Source organism: Phascolarctos cinereus, unplaced genomic scaffold, assembly GCF_003287225.1.
Source record: "Phascolarctos cinereus isolate Bilbo 61053 unplaced genomic scaffold, phaCin_HiC Scaffold_5;HRSCAF=322, whole genome shotgun sequence".
NCBI classification, from domain to species: domain Eukaryota; kingdom Metazoa; phylum Chordata; class Mammalia; order Diprotodontia; family Phascolarctidae; genus Phascolarctos; species Phascolarctos cinereus.
Genome location: NW_027555958.1, coordinates 218,314,478 through 218,331,598, shown reverse-complemented (window position 1 = coordinate 218,331,598; position 17,121 = coordinate 218,314,478). Strand labels below are relative to the sequence as shown.

Genomic DNA, 17,121 nt, shown 5'->3' with positions numbered 1-17,121 from the left:
ATGATTTTTCTTTGTCCCAGTTAATTTGCACAAGACCATAGTAATGAAGGGCTGCCTAAAGCATACAGCTAAGAAACATCATAGGTGGTAAGCCTGACATTCTATCCATTATGCCATGCAGCCTTTATAATACTTTCTTAGAAGTAAGAAGATGAAGACAAAGGTCAAGGAAAGACAAAATAGGGAACCTGTATTCTCTCACCACTTTGATGTTCAATCATCTTTCAGTCATGTCTGACTCTTCATTACCCCATTTGGGATTCTCTTGGCAAAGATACTGGAATGGTTTGCCATTTCCTTCTCCAGCTCACTGTAAAAATGAGGAAGCTGAGGCCATCAGGGTTAAGTAACTTGCCCAGGGTCACATAGCTAGTAAGTATACTGAACATGAGCCTTCCCTATTCCAAGTCCAGTGCTCTATCCACTGCACCATCTAGCTGCCATTACCATTATAAAGTATATACCCTTCCTTTCTTTTAAACTATAAAGTACAAGATTCATGATAATGTCATAGATCTAAACTGGAAGGAACCTTAGACATCATCTAGTCCAAATATCTCATTTTTCAGTTGAGGAAATTGAGGCACAGAGAGATTGTGATTTGTCCAAGACCACATAGGCAGAAAATGACAGAAGGATTCAAATTCAGGTTTTATAATGTCAAGTTCATTCCTCTTCCTGTGGGAGATCATTAAAGTGACCTGTACCATCAGTTGCAATCACTCTTTTAGGTAATTTTATTTAACTTTTTTAGGGCATATACTTTAGGAAGAGGAGTAATTTGTATTTGTCGGGTGATGTCTCCTCTACCAAAATAAACCATAAGGTAAAAGAAAAGAAAGCAACCAATAACAAGTAAGGCAGAGAAAAGTATTTGACAGACAGGGAACGAGGCAGGAATTAGATAATCACCTGCTAAATTTCTATCTGCAACAATAATTTCATCTATGTAGAACTGGCTCTTCTCATGGACTTGGGGAAACACATCAATCTGATGCACCAGCACAGGGGAGTTGGCCAGATGGCGGTGGAGGCCCTCAGAGTGACGCACGCATGACTCCCAGAGGTCATGACAGACAAACTTCCAGCTGAAAAACAACAGACAGGGTGAAAGTTGACCTCACCTGATAAGTAGCAGAGGTGACCTGAAGGATCACCTAGCAACCCCTCTTCTTTGGGAATGGGGCAACTGAGTTTGGGAGGGTGGGATTTAAGTAGCAATTCTCAGAAACTTTCAGTCTCTTGATTACTTGGATGGAAAAAAGATCCCTGACATGAGTTAACCTACCAAATTATTTACCACTGGGGGAAAAAAAAAGTCTTACTCTAGTGAAGTTTCTTAACCTGGGGTCCATGGATCTGCAATGGGTCCATGAATATATTTCTTTTGTTTTGTTTTTGGCAAGGCAATTGGAGTTAAGCGACTTGCCCAGGGTCACACAGCTAGTGTTAAGTGTCTGGTCTGAGATCGGATTTGAACTATCCACTACTCCACCTAGCTGCCCCTCCATGAATATATTTCAAAGGGCATCTGTGAATTTGGATGAGGAGAAAAATCATCTTTATTTTCACTAAAGATTTGGCATTTTATTCTATTATGAATTTTTTTTAAAAAAAACATTTTGAGAAAGGGTCCATAGCCATCACCAGACTGCCAAAGGGGGTCCATGACACCAAAAAGAGTAAAAACTTTTACATTAGAATGAATGGGAAGCAAGACACCGTTCTTTGATGAGCACTCTCTTCAGTTAGTAATTATTGATTCATGCCTGAAACAAAAGAGTGAATGCCTTCATGCGACATCCTACCAGAGAGCATAAATAAGCATTACAAGGTCCCAGCCTACGTGATATGTGAAATGCTCTTGAGGACTACACTTTAAAGATTCATCTCAGACTCCTAAATCTTCTTTGGACAATAGTTTACCATAGGCACTTGTGCTCTCTATTGCACTCCTCTGTGAATGTTACAAAAAATTAATCAAGCAAGCATTTATTAAGCATCTTATATGTACTGAGCACTGTGCTAGGTTCTGGAGAAGCAAAGGCCAAAACAATCCTTGCCCTCGAGAAGCTTACATGTTATTTGGGGAAACATTATTTGGAGTCAGAGGGCTTTGGATCACATTTTGGCTCTTTCATTTACTACCTATGTGATCTTGAGGAAGTCACCTCCCTAATCAGGGGCTTGGCTTTGTCATCTTTAAAATGAAAGAGTTGGACTAAATGACTTCTATATTTTCATCCAATTTTAAATTTAAATTCTATTGTCTTATGATCCTATGGGAAATATCTACAAAGTAAATGCAAAGTGAGTGGAGGATGGAGGCACTACCAACTGGGAGGGATTGGGAAAGATCTCATGGTAGTTGAGCTAAGCTTTTGAGGAAGCTAGAGATTCTGGGGGCAACTAGTTGGTACAGTGGATAGAGTACCAGACCTGGAGTCTAGAAGACTCATCTTCCAGAGTTCAAATCTGGCCTCAGACACTCACTAGCTGTGTGACCCTGAGCAAGTCACTCAACCTTGTTTGCCTCAGTTTCCTCATTTGAAAAATGAGCTGGAGAAGAAAATGGCAAACTGATACAGTACCTCTGCCAAGAAAATCCCAAATAGGGTCACAAAGAGTTGGACACAATTGGAAAAAATGAATAAAGAGATTCTTTATTCAGGAGGCAGAGGTGAGGAGAGAGTGCTTTCCACCAGGTGTGCTGAGGAATTCCACTATACTACCAATACTGATAAGTCAAGAATAGGAGGACAGCCTAAACAAAGTCAAAGAGATGGGAGATGAATCCCTATGTTCAGTGAACAGGCAAGTCTGGCTAAAAAGTAGAGTTCATGAAAGAGATTATTGTGTAATAATCTTGGAAAGTAAGGCTGGAGACAATGTCAAGGATTTTAAACATTCGAGAAATTTTTTCCTTCATCCTAGAGGCAATTGGGAGCCACTGGAGTTTTTTGAGCAAAGAAATAACATGGTCAGGCTTGTGCATTAGGAAAATAAATTTGTCAGTTGTGTGAGTCTGAATTAGGTAGGAGAAAGACAAGAGGAAGGTAAAGCAAGTCAACGCTATGGAAATGCCAACCATGACTGGTATCATTTATGTTATAGCCATATCCGTGATTGCTATAAGGGTAGAGACTTACTGCTTTGGATTCTCATCTTTAATCTGTCATCAACTCACTATGTAACCCTGGGGAGGGTCCTATCTGACTTCATTTTCCTTATCTATAAAATGGAGTTTGAATAAATCACTCCTAGGATCTTATCTAGCGCTAACATTCTATGGTTCCATGTATATAAGAAATAGTGTCATCCTCTAGGAAGGATACTTTTTCTCAAGATTTAAATTTGTTAACTATTATTAATAGTAATAAATTTCTTTTATTTTGACCCTCTACTGATCATAATGGATTATGGGATCATAATGCCCAAAGTACAATCAGACATTATAAACAGCTGTTACTCTAGGTGTGTTGTTACCCTTGCCCTAAGGAAACATGAACCCCAACTCTCTGAATTCAAACAGAACTTCTCTCCTAAATTAAATACCTTTCAGTCCTCAGCTGCTCTGGATTCCATCCACAGACAATCTTCTTCTTTACAGTCTTATGAAATGTACTTGTGAAGGATATTGAGATGGTCATGGTATCATTCATATGGCCTTTATATGCAAAGCACAGCTAGAGATAGAATTCAACATAGAAATGTTGATTAATTCAAGCAACAATCATTCATCAAGTATTTACTGAACATCTACTATTTGACTAACACTGGACTAAACATTAAGAGATAGAGATAGATAGGTAGATAGATACACATGAAGAGGTAGATAGATAGGTATATATGTAGGTAGACAGAGGTATAGAGATAGGTAGATAAATAGATACATAGAAAAAATAGAAAGAGATAGGTAGGTAGATAAGTAGATAGAATTCTTGGGGTAATATAAATATAGAATGGATAAGGATAATAATATTAATAGCTAGCAATTATATAATACTTTAAGGCTTGCAAAATACCTTATGTTCTTATTTGATCCTCACAATAACTTTATGAAGTAAGTGCTATTTTTATCATTATTTTACATATGAGAAAACTGAGGTTCAGAGAAATTAAGTGACTTGCCCAGGGTCACAGAGCTAGTAAGTGTCTGAAGCTGGATTTGAACTCATCTTCATGACTGTAAGGCCAATGCATTACAGCAGCTAGCCGGATAGGGGCAGAATCAATGATTTCACTGGTATAGAGCAGCAGTTTTCAGAGTATAGCCCTGGGTCCTCTGGGGCCCCAAGCTCATTTTGGGGGAGGGGTGCAGTCCGAACTATTACATTCTTAAAAATTATTAAGGACCTCAAAGAACTTTTGTTTATATGAGTAGTAACTATTGATACTTACTTTATTAGTAAGGGAGTCTTATTACCAAAAAGTCTGAGAGCTGCTAGCATAACCTTTTCTGAAACTTACAGTTGAGTTGCCTAGATCACTGAAAGGTTAAGTGACTTGCCCAGGGTCACACAGGCATTATTTACAATGTTAGGCACACAATATGTTAGGCTCTCACTCCACTTTATATCTACTACTCTGCTTGGTTTCAGCTCCACAGAATAAGATGCCCCATCCAGAATAAGCTCATCATTTCTACATCCATGCTGCTAACTCAAGCCTTGATTGACACCTCCTTCAGCCACATCTCCCCTCTGATTGGAGGGCTAGAGGGCAGAGTACTAAGCTCCTCCTGATGCCTTCCTTTATAGAGGGAAGAAACAGGACTCAGTTCACTCCACTTTGAACCTGCTGCTCTATTTGGTTTCAACTCCAGGGAGCCAAATGAGCTCTTGCTGGGTACACCCTGGTGTCCCACCCCACCTCCTTTCCTACTTCCTTTTGTGTATTTTGTTGTTCATTTGTTTTTCAGTCACGTCCGAGTGTTCATGATCCCATTTGTGGTTTTCTTGGCAGAAATACTAAAATTTCTAAAATACTAAAATACAAAAATTTCTTTTTCCAGCTCATCTGACAGATGAGGAAACTCAGGCAAACAAGATTAAGTGACTTGCCTAGGGTCGCATAGCTACTAAATGTCTGAGGCCATATTTGAATTCAAGAAGAGTCTTCCTGACTCCAAGCCCGGCACTCTATCCACTATGCCACCTAGTGTATTATCTCCCCCATTAGACTGTACGCTCCTTGGAAGGAAGGACTGTCTTTCTTTTTATTAATTTTATCCTCATTACTTAGCACAATGCCTGGCATATAGTAGGTACCTGATAAATGTTTATTGGACTGGGTTATTGGATTGTATATGTCTGTAACTATGTCTGTCTGATCTATCTAGAGTGGATTAAGGGAGGAAGGAGTAGCAAAAGAGACTAGAGGCAGGAAAGGCCGTTGTATTAATCAAGGCACGAGGCAGTAAGGACTAAGACTAGGGAGGTAACTGTTAGAATGCAGAGACATGGGCAAATCACACATTTTGGAGGGAGAATTATTAGTATTTAGGGATAAGTTGATTATTGAGGATGAAAAGAGATGATGTCAAGGATCAAAAGTGTCAATTGTTGAAAAACAATCAATAAATAATAAAAAAAAAAAAGTCTCGACTTGGAAAGGTTCAAGTACCAAGTCATAATAGAGCCCAAACAGCTCGGGGACTAGATATCACTCCCATACACTCATTAACCAAGACAAGATGTGGTCTCCATTCATCTCCTTCCAAAGGACACATCTTTCTTTTGTGAAGATCAAAGTTCTTGAACCAAAGGATTAAGGGTTGCAAAGGCAATGGCATTATTTCCACCTTCTAGAGCTGCTGACATTGTGATAAGAGAAAGTATTGCAGAATATATAAACTTCCACAGGAAGGAGGGAGGTAGCATGGGACCATGGAAGGAGTGCTGCGTTTGGAGTCAGAGGACTTGGGTTTGAATCTGGACTCTGACACTATCTTTATAAACTTTGGGTGAAGTTATAAACTTAATTTAATTATATTGTTATAGATTATATTATTATGGTAAATTATACATGTTATACATTACATATAAATATATCACATATTGCATACATTATGATATATATTCACATATATTATATTTTATCCCATTTTATTATATATTTAATATGTAATAGTATATGTTTATTTCTATTATAATATATAACATGTTATAAATTATATATAAATTACATTATTATAAACTTAATTTTTCTGGGCCTCAGTTTCCTAATCTGCAAAATGAGGAGTTTGGACAAAAAAAAATCTATAATCCTATGGTTTACTAGTTATGATGATGATGATGGTTATCATAATAAAAACTGGTGTTTACATAGCACATTAAGAAATAGAAAAGCACTCAATACTATTTCATTTGATTCTCACAGGAATCCCTTGAGGTAAATACTATTATTACCATTTTAGAGATGAGAAAACTAGGCTTACTACTTAGGTAACCTTAGGCAAGTTGCTGAGCCTCCTTAATACTCAGTTCCCTCATCCATCAAACGAGAGGTTTAGACAAGATATCCTCTATGGTCCTCTCTAGATCTCATTCTATGAACCTATTGTCCTATATATAAGAGGTTTGCAATGATGGTCCCAGAAGTTTGTGCTAAAAACTCATTGATGGTACCTTAATCAGTAAAAAAAAATAAATCCCCAATCACATTACAAATATATTTTTCCTCCATGGTAGTGAACATATGCATGTTCATTTCTGCAACAATTTGAAATTAACACAATCATGATGTTAGTGTTCATGCAGCAATTAAATCAAACCCTAATGGCAAAAGTTATTGCTCTTACTTCAAGAACTTAATGAACAAATCTAAAAGAATATTGTCAGTAATATTAAACTACTCAGGGCATTCACAGCACATTTTTGTTATTGTGGCTGTTGAAAGGAGTTTGGAGAACAAAAAAGCTTTGGGAACCACCATCCTATAAGTTAAAATTGAGGTTGAGAGAATTAAGTAAATTTTCCATGGTCACACAGTTATTAAGTGTCAGAAACAGGATTTAAACCCAACTATCTCCTGACTCCAAGTTCAGAGCATAGTAATCAATGATCATACATTGGTCACAGCTCTAAGGTAATAGTCAAGTAAACTGGATCTTGCCATTGCCAAAAAAATCTTAGCAATAATTACTTTGTGCCTCAGTTTCCCAGCCTCTAACAAGGGAAATAATGTCTATTCTGGTGACTTCTTCACATGGATTTTTTTTTCAGGAAGAAGTGAGAAGAGGCCTGAAATAGAAATTGTGCTATGACTTACATGTGTATATTGACCAAGCTGATATCTCATCTGCATGGCTTCTGATGTTCTGACAAGGTATTGAGGCTGACGGATGCTGAACCTTCCACAGAAGGGCTCTGTCCCACTGCTAAGGTCCCCATCAGGACCAGAATCCTGTAGACCTGGTGGTAGTCAGGATACAAAGAAAGATGGGTGAGGTTAAAGAGAAAGAAGTGGTCAGAGAAGACTGGAAGGATGAGTGGGAACATGTTAGAAAAAAAATAGAATATATTTTCAGATTCAAAAGTATTTTCTCGCTCATCAAATTTACTTAGGCTTTTTAAAGAATTTCTCCTTTATATTCATATTCTATCTTATCCTATACTTTATTTCTGTATTACATACTCTCATGACATTTAATTTTAATTTGTACATTATCTCCATCACTTTCTTAAGTCTAGATAATCAACAAAACAATAAACCAAGACCTGATTTGTAACATTTGCCTATTTCTGAGGTGTAAATGCTTACACAGGGCAGCTAGGTGTTGCAATAGATAGAATGCTGGGCCTGAAGTCAGAAAGACTCATCTTCCTGAGCTCAAATCTGGCCTCAGACACTTACTACCTGTGTGAGCCTGGGAAAGTCACTTAACCCTGTTTGCCTCAGTTTCCTCATCTGTAAAATGAGCTGGAGAAGGAAATGTCAAACCACTCCAGTATCTTTGTCAAGAAAACCCCAAACAGGGTCACAAGAAGCTTGGACACAACTGAACAACAGTAAATGCCTATGCTGAAAATTTAACAACTGCCTCTCCGTAGCTATTTTGAGCTTGTTCCAGTACACTCTTGTATGATATTCCCTATTAGAATATCAGCCTCTTGGAGCAGCTAGGTGGCGCAGTGGATAGAGCACTGACCCTGGAGTCAAGAGGACCTAAGTTCAAATCCAACCTCAGACACATAACACTTCCTAGCTGTGTGACCCTGGGCAAGTCACTTAACGCCATTGACAAGCCCCCCAAAAATAAAAAAAATAAAAAGAATGTCAGCCCCTTGAGAGCAGCAACCAAATTCTTTTCTCTGTAATATATATATATATATATATATATATATATATATATATATATATATATATATATATATATATATATATATATAAATAATGCCTAACACAATACACTCACGTTATAAAAGTTTGCTGAACACTTTCCAAAGGGCTTGCCATGGAAGTGGATTTGGTGGCAAAGGAAGGGCCAAAATTACTCAATATTTTCAAGTACAATACCCATGGGAACAGATTCACTTTATTCAACAAAAATAAGTTCAAACATAAGGCTATAAAAGCAAAACCAATATGGAGAATTCACTCCAAGTGACAGTAAATACAAATAAATCATATTTATTTAACACGATATACACAAAGTCAAATTTGAGTTTGATTATGTTAAATCTTTACGTAGATGACAGGCCAACTAGGTGGTCCAGTGGATAGAACGCTAGGCTTGGAATCAGGAAGACTCATCTTTGAGAGTTCAAATCCTGCCTCAAACATTTACCAGCTGTGTGACTCTGGGCAAATCACTTAACCTCATCTGTAAAACAAGGTTAACAATGCCTAGAGTGCCTTTCTTCCGCGATTGCTATTATTTGCTCCAATTGAAATAATATATACAGGGTACTTTGCAAAATTGTAAGCTCATATAGGAGGATCTATAACACCACAACAATATGCATATAATTGACATCAGTATATTGTTCAATTGAAATAACATATGCAGAATACTTTGCAAACTTTCAGGTGATCTGTAAGGACATATATTAAGACTATATATATACATGTATAAGATAACTAACATTTATATATTGCTCGAAAGTCTGCAAAGTACTCTGAATATGTTATCTTAATTGGATTTTACAACATCCCCATAGAGTAGGCATATATCTTTTAAAGACTTAGTGAAATGATTTGCCCATGGTCACAATCTAGAAAGTGGTAACGCAGGATTTATGTTTATTTCCTGATATTAGGGGGAGGGGGAAGGCAGAAGTACCATGTGTTCACAGTTAAGGTGCTATACGCAACAATTAAGTTGTTTATTATTTCCTGATTCTAGGCGAATGATTATTCTGAGAGGGAAATGTCCAGGCAACCATGTGGGTTTGGAAGACCTATTTGAGTCATCAGGGGATCCAGCAGGAGCCAGAATCAATCACTGGTAGAGTCTTCCAGAAGCAATAATAATAATATATAACCTGTAGATACCAGAGTGATAGTAGCCAATAACAAAGGAAGTACCCACAGATGGGTAAAAGATGCTTTTTCACTTGAAAAGCCACCCAAAGAAGTCATGGTTTCGTGACCCCTCATGGCAGGGATAAGTGATCTATGCCTGATTCATGAAACCCAAAAGAGAGTTGCACTTAGGGATGAATTACATGAGATCTCCACAAAGGAATATAAAGATTGCCAGAGGCAGAAGTTTAGAGGGACCTTTTGGGTCTGTGCATTCTATACATGTGTGACTCATTACATTTATACTTTAATCTTGAGCCCACTCTCCCAGGGATTTTATTCAAAGGAAGATCGTACCTCTGTTTTAAAGGGCATTGTTTTATGACAACTATTCTAGCTATATTTGCTCAGCAAATCCTTTTTCTTTTTTTCTTTTCTTTCTTTTTTTTTAATTAGGCAATTGGGGTTAAGCGACTTGCCCAGGGTCACACAGCTAGAAAGTGTCAAGTGTTTGGTCTGAGACCGGATTTGAACTCAGGTCCTCCTGACTTCAGCGCCAGTGCTCTATCCACTGCGCCACCTAGGTGCCCCAGCAAATCCTTTTTCTATAAGCCAATAGAGTTCGAGTGGCTTATTGATAATGAGGACTTCTGTGGGAATTAATGGATACCAGCACTAGAAACTCCAGCCCCTTTAGGTTATGCCTAGAACCCTCAGGGTTAGCCAAGCTCTGGGGACCTAGGCCACCAATTTGAGTGCAAGTCGGGGGAATGATTCTAGAGAATTTGTTACAATTAAAAGGGCAGGTCAATGACTTAGTTATCATTTCCAAATACAAAGTTTAGAAACCACTTTCTTACTTGTTTAAAAAAAAATACAGCCCTAAAACCCAGGCAATATGATAATTGGTTATGATTGTTTCCTTCTATAGCACTTTTCTTTTTGCAAGGCACAAATCTAAAGAGCCTAAAGGTTCACAGCTTCCTATATTTATTCTTTGCCCTTTCTCTTGGTCTGCGGTATTTCACCTTCTCAAGAATGGACAATAAACAACTTTTCTTTCTAACAACATAGCATCTTCTCATTGCAATACTCTTGGCCCGACACATTCATTGACATTTTTTTAGCGTCCTTAAAGGGAGATAAGCATTATGCCTATAATTTTACAGAACTAGGAAGAGGGAATTGAAGAGAAAAAGGCTCATAATCCACCAAAGCCAAGACAACACCTTGTTCAAATCCAAAATGGAGAAGAATTTGAGCTGAAAGTGGTTCCAGTTTGCATTTTACTGTAAGCAGTTCTTCTATCGCCGCTTGGATCTGTCAAAAAGAAAAACGCCTGCAGTTATTACTGTAAAAAGAAAAATCAGGAATCAAGGAAGGCTCCAGTGACATAGAGGAAGAGTAGGCTCGCACCTGAGCAGCGGTGGCATTTACGGTTACTGGCTGGCTGGAGACACCATCCCAGGAGAGGCAAAATTTTCCTGTGCCAGTCACATTTAGCATCTGAAAGTGCAAGAGAGACAAGAAGAAATAATTCAGACTAATTCGAATTGATTTCACCTTTATCATTTCCTTTTCAACAACTATTATTTTGATTTTCCGCATTGCCCAGCACACTATAAACACTCAATAAGGATTTATTGAATTGAATTGAATTGAATTGAATTTCAGTATTTAAAATTCAACCATCAATTAGAAACTAATGGCAGTTTTTAGCAGCTGGGTGGTGCAGCGTATAGCCTGGCCTGGAGTCAAGAAGACTCATCTTCATGAGTTCAAATCTGGCCTCAAACACCTACTAGCTGTGTGACCCTGGGCAGGTCACTTAACTCTGTTGGCCTCAGTTTCCTCACCTGCAAAATGAGCTGGAGAAAAAACTGACCAAGCACTCTAGTATCTTTGCCCCAAAAAGGGCGTCATGAAGAGTCAGACACGATTGAAAGGCCCAAACAACAACAAAAAAGGGGCAGTTTGGCTTTCATCCATTTAGTGAATGCCTTTCTTGCCATGAACCTGAGTCTGTCTTTACATTTTATGTGTCTTTCTTGTCTTGAGAGTGTTGGGTTCAAATGCTATTATTCAAAGACCTCTTTAAATCTTGCTAAATAGATGGTCTCATTCCATGGCAATCTCCTTTGTTGAAAGAGCAACATTCTAGGTCATAGATTTGGGGCCAGAAAGTACCTTAGAATAAATCAAGTCCAATACTTTCATTTAACATATGAGAAAATCCTATAAGATGAATGTGAGTAATTTATATACTGAATTCTTTTCTATAGAATAAAACAGCCAGTATCCTTTGCCTTTTACAAGATAGGGACAAGCCAAAAGAACTAGGGCATGCAGGATCTGGGTCCATCCAGAAAGCAAAGGCTACAGATCAAGGAAACTGATGGGTGATGAGTTCCAGACCCCTACCCTTATTGAGTGAAGGCAACGAGTATCCAAGACAAGGTTTACCCAGAACTTAGTCTTAAAACCAAGAGAAGCCAAACAAAACAGTACAATGGTCATATAAATAATACTTTTCTTTCCCGTTTCATTTTTCTTTCTTCCTTTCTTTCTTCCTTCCTTCTTCCTTTCTTTCTTCACATGTATCTCCTCATCTTGTTCACAATAGAAGCTCAGAGGCTACTCAGGGGACAATACCCCTACAGATCCACCTAGAAGCTTTCACCTGTTTTATTTCTAACATAGGCCAATTTACCCCTCTTTGGGCAACCCAGTGCCCCCTGCCCCAGTCCCCAATCTCCTATAAGGCTCACCATACTGATACCAAATTTAGTGCAAACACATGATCAACAACATAGACCATTGCAGCTCAGAATATCTGAGTGCAGGAGGTCTGCCAGCCTCAGCTTCCCTTGTAGCTGGAATTACAGACTTGTGCCAGCACCTCGTTCAGAAATAATACTTTTGCAAGATACTTTCATAACTATCATCCCATTTATCTTCATAACAGGTCTGGAAAAGATAATTAATTAAATTAATAAATAATTTGATCAATAATATTATTATAATTAATTAAATAGGAGAGCAGGTGCTATCCTTTTATATAATCAGGAAATTGAAGTTTAAGGTAAGAAGATGATTTGCCCAAAGTCACACAGCTAGGACTAAAGCCTAGGTCTCCTGACTCCCAGTTTCATGTCATTTCCATTAGGCCATGACTACCCCACTTCCAGAGCTGGGCCCTTGCGTTAGCTTAAGTCTCAATAGATATCAAAGGTAAAACTGACCTGTATCTCTGGGAGCCTCTGAGCATTGGCTCGGATCTGGAGTTTCTCCCGATGGTAGGTGTTGACCACATCAGGATTCAGCCAGGTGTTGTGGATCTGGACTCCGATGCTCATCCCACGACTGGGAGTTATGCCATAGTGTTCAGCTTCCAGGTAGTACTTTGCCCCACCAGACAATTTCAACTTCAGGGACTTCTGTTGCCAGGTCTCCAAATGCCCATTAGTCTCCCAGGAATCAAACCAGTCAGCTATGCCAGCCTGAATAAAAGCTACTTTCACCTGTATCCAAATAAATACCCCCAAATGAAAACTCTTGAGCTCTCAGGTCTCTCCTCCCATCCCCAGGCAGTAAGTGACCAGACATCCCTTAAAGAACAATTGGGATGTTCTCTCCTTAAAATGACAAGAAAACCAGATTATTCATCCATTAGGCTTGACACAGGCATCTCTGGGAAATGTAGATAGTTTGTGTCTTCATATCTCTCTGCTTCTCTTTTTCATTTCCCTTAGAATGCCAAGAAAACCACTAAGAAGAATCAGAAGATAACTTTATCATGATACGGAAAGAATATTCAACTGGGAGACTGGACACATAGGATCCAAGTTTAAATCCTAGTTCTGCCGTTTACTACCTGTATGACTTTGGACAAGTTCCTTAGTCTTTTGTAACTCCCTTTTCCCCATTTGTTTTCTCATCTTTAACATAAAGAGGCTGGGCTAAATGACCTCTGAAGTACCTTCTGCCTCTATCTATAATCCTATGTGATGTTGGACAAGTCCCTTAGCCTACTGGGACCTGTTTCCCCATCTATAAAATAAAAAGTTTGGACTAGCTAACCTGTGAGGTTCTGGTTCTCCATCTAATATTGCCCTAAGACAAGGACAATGTTACTTCCTGTGTACTATAGGTGAAGCCTGGGATCTCCTAGAGAATGCCACGCTGATCAGATCCTTGCTACAGGAAAGCCCAATCATTCTCAGCTCCATTCCATTGTCCTGGACATTTTCCAAGCTTTTGATAGAAATGAGCAAAGTAAAAAGTTACAAGGAAACAGAATTAGGTAAGGAAAACTTTCCTATCAATTAAAGCTACCCAAAAACAGGAGTAACTATGTCTGGAAAGTATAGATCTAGAGCTAGGATGGACCATAGAAATACCTGAGCTTCACCCCCTCAATTTTTAAATGAAGAAACTGAAGCCAAGAGATCAAGTGACTTGCCCAGGGTCATATAGTTAATAAGCAACTGAGATAGGATTTGAACTCAGTTCTTCCCAAATGAATTGCTCCTTGCCCACAGTTTTCAAGAAAAGGCTGGATGAACATTTCTTATATTAGCAAATGGGCTGTATTAGACAGCCTCTAAGGGACCTTCCAAGTCTTCTGTGATTCTGTGATGGCTTTCCTTGTTTGCAAGCATGACTAAAAGAAAAACTGGGCTTATCCTAGATGTATCAAATAAAGAATTCAAACATCTAGTTTGAGTGACCCAAAGTCGTCCTACAGCTGTATGTTGCTCTTCAGAACTTCACTCATATAATGGAAACAAGATAAGAAAAAAATGCCACTGTGAATTGTATAAATGGATATATTACATGGTAGAAACACATGAGGGCACTCTAACCAACCAGCAAAAATTTTAGACTGAGACTTTGAGAGTCTTGGGAGAGATATTAGAATCAAAGTGTCATAGATTTATATCTAGAAGGCACCTTAAAGGTCATCTAGCCCAATCTTCTCATTTTATAAGTGAGTAAACTGAGACTTAAAGATGTAAGTCAACTGCCCAAGGTCAGACCAGGTCAAAGGTCACCAAGTGGTAGAGCCAGAATTCAAACCCAGGCCCCCTGACTCCAATCACATCAGTTTAAAGATTATTTTGTTCCCATCGCATCAAATTAAAATTTTAAATAAAAACCAAACCAAAAGAAAACTAAAAATACCTTTTGTCAATGACACAGTGAATTCCTTCTTATAATCTTTGTTGAAGATTCTCCCTCTATTCTGGGTGGCACCATTTCTAATCCTTTGAGTCTAAGCAGTACCTTCCCAAAGAGGGCTTCTGAGATCCCTAGGGCACAAGGGTAGTGTAGGAGGGGGAGAGCTGCCAAAATTTTCTTTCTGAACCAATATCTGAGAGTGGATTATTTATACTGAGCTATCCCACCATCAAAAGTCCATGGTTTTGTGGCCTTTTTTTGAGGAGTAGTGATGGGTTAGTAGGGACAGGATGAAAGAAGAGAGCGAATATGGAGCGAAGGGTACCTTGGTCCCTGGATCTTCTGATTGACTGAAGTACAAAGAGGCTGGGCTATCTGCCTGGATCCAAAAAGTGTAGTTATTTGTCTCTGGGGCAACAAAGAATCCACTGAGCCGAGCCCTGGAAAGTAGAGGAAACACCAATGTCATGGGAGAAGCCAAATCTCAAGGCCTTTCACAAATAGTGTCTCTTTCCTCATGTTTTACTTGATGGTGATAAGGAAGAAAAACTTTATTCCTGCCTCACCTGACTAGGGTCCTCTTAAAAAATCATTCATGTAGAAATGGACTAGGCTCAGAGTCTCCAGTGCAAGAAAGAAAAAAAAAGAAAAAAGAAAGAAGGAAGGAAGGAAAGAAAGAAAGAAGAGAAAGGAAGGAAGGAGGAAAAAAGGAAGAAAAGAGAGCAGAAGGAGAGAGAAAGGAAGGAAGAAAAGAAGGAAGGAAGAAAAAAGAAGGAAGAGAAAAGAAGGTTCTGTTGCTACCTTTTGTTTTTATATCACAGTGACATATCCCACCACCAGTACTCCCTGTGCTGAAAACAAATCTTCTCTTATAATCAGTCAATAAATATTTATTAAGTGCCTACTATGTGCTAGGCACTGAGCTAAGCACTAAGGATATGATGAAAGGCAAAAACAAAACAAAACAAAAAAAACCACCACTCCCTCTTCTCAAGAGCTCACTGTCTAATAGGGGAGACAAATATACAGCTATGTGCAATCTATATCCAGGAAAAGCTGGAAATAATTAATAAAGGAAGACACTAGAATTAAGGGGGATCAGGAAAGGCTTCCTGTGGAAGGTGGGATTTTAGCTGAGACTAGAAGGAAACTAGAGAAAAGAGCCTTCCAGGCATGGCAGACAGCCAGCGAAAATGATCAGTCAGGATATGAAGTGTGCAGAGTTCATGGGGAAGAGGGAAGGAGGAAAGTTGTATAAGGTATAAGAAAACTGGAAAGGGTGGGGAGTGGGGGACAAGTTATGAAGGCCTTTGAATGCCAAAAAGAGCTTTTTCTATTCAATCCTGGAGGTTATAGGGAGGCAACAGAGCTGATAGAGTGGGGAGGGAGGTGGGAGTGACATGGTCAGACCTGTGCTTTTGACAGCTAAATGGAAAATGGAATGAAGTGGGGAGAGACTTGCGGAAGGAAGAAAAACCAGGCTTTTGCAATAGTCCAGGTGTGAGGTGATGAAGATGTAACAGTATGAGAGGAAAGAAGGGAGCATATTCAAGAGATGTTACAAAGGTGAAATCCACAGTCTTTGGCAACAGATTGGATATGAAAGTTGTAAGCCTGGGTGACTAGGTGAATGATAACAAACATTTATCAAGCTCCTACTATGTGCCAGGCACTTTGCTTTATAACTATTATCTCATTTGATCACCACAACAACCCTGGGAGTAGGCACTCTTTTTATTTCCACATTTGTTGTTGCTGTTCAGTCATGTCCAATTCTTTGCGACTTCATTTAGGGTTTTCTTGACAGAGATGCTGGAGTGGTTTGCCATTTCCTTCTCCAGGTCATTTTACAGATGAGGAAACTGAAGCAAACAGGATTAAGTGATTTTCCCAGGGTCACACAGCTAGTAAGTGTCTAAGGCCAGATTTAAATTCAGGAAGATGAGGCTTTCTTACTAAAGACCTGGCATTCTATCTACAATGCCACCTAACTGCCCCTTATCTCCATTTTACAGTTGAGGAAACTGAGGCAGACAGAAGCTTGACTTCCTCAGGTTCACACTACTAGTAAGTAGTTGAAATTGAGTTGAATTCCGGCATTCCTGATTCCAGACCCAACAGTCTATCCAGTGCACCACCTCGCTTCCTACACTACTGTTGTGATACCCTCAATAGACAAGGAGATGGTTTGGGGGGGATTATAAGAAAGAAAAATAGTTAAGCAAACAAATAACCAAACCAATGTAACATTCTGCCCTAGTACTCCCCTTCCTCTCTGCTGAGAGGAGGGAAGTATATTTCATCTTTAACCATCTAGTTGAAATACCATTATTGGTATTTCAATGGCTTAGAATTCTGCTTCTTTTCAGTGATTTTTTTTCATTTACATTGTTGTGGTCATATATATTATTGTCCTTCTTAATTCACTCTGTATCAGTTCACATAAATTCTCCCATGTTTCTCTGAACTTCT

At 38.8% G+C, this 17,121-nt stretch overlaps 1 protein-coding gene across 1 annotated transcript in view; it reads right to left on the bottom strand.

Annotated features, from left to right (window-relative positions):
* The window catches only part of LOC110213527 (PKHD1 ciliary IPT domain containing fibrocystin/polyductin), an 84,255-nt gene that overhangs the window by 61,993 nt on the left and 5,141 nt on the right, over positions 1-17,121 (bottom strand). The window contains exons 3-9 of the mRNA XM_078155658.1: positions 14,975-15,089; positions 12,711-12,989; positions 10,885-10,974; positions 10,698-10,788; positions 7,273-7,415; positions 3,556-3,686; positions 913-1,088 (exon numbers count right to left, since the gene is read on the bottom strand). Coding sequence (XP_078011784.1) covers positions 913-1,088; positions 3,556-3,686; positions 7,273-7,415; positions 10,698-10,788; positions 10,885-10,974; positions 12,711-12,989; positions 14,975-15,089 — 1,025 coding nt within the window. The remainder of the gene's footprint in view (positions 1-912; positions 1,089-3,555; positions 3,687-7,272; positions 7,416-10,697; positions 10,789-10,884; positions 10,975-12,710; positions 12,990-14,974; positions 15,090-17,121) is intronic.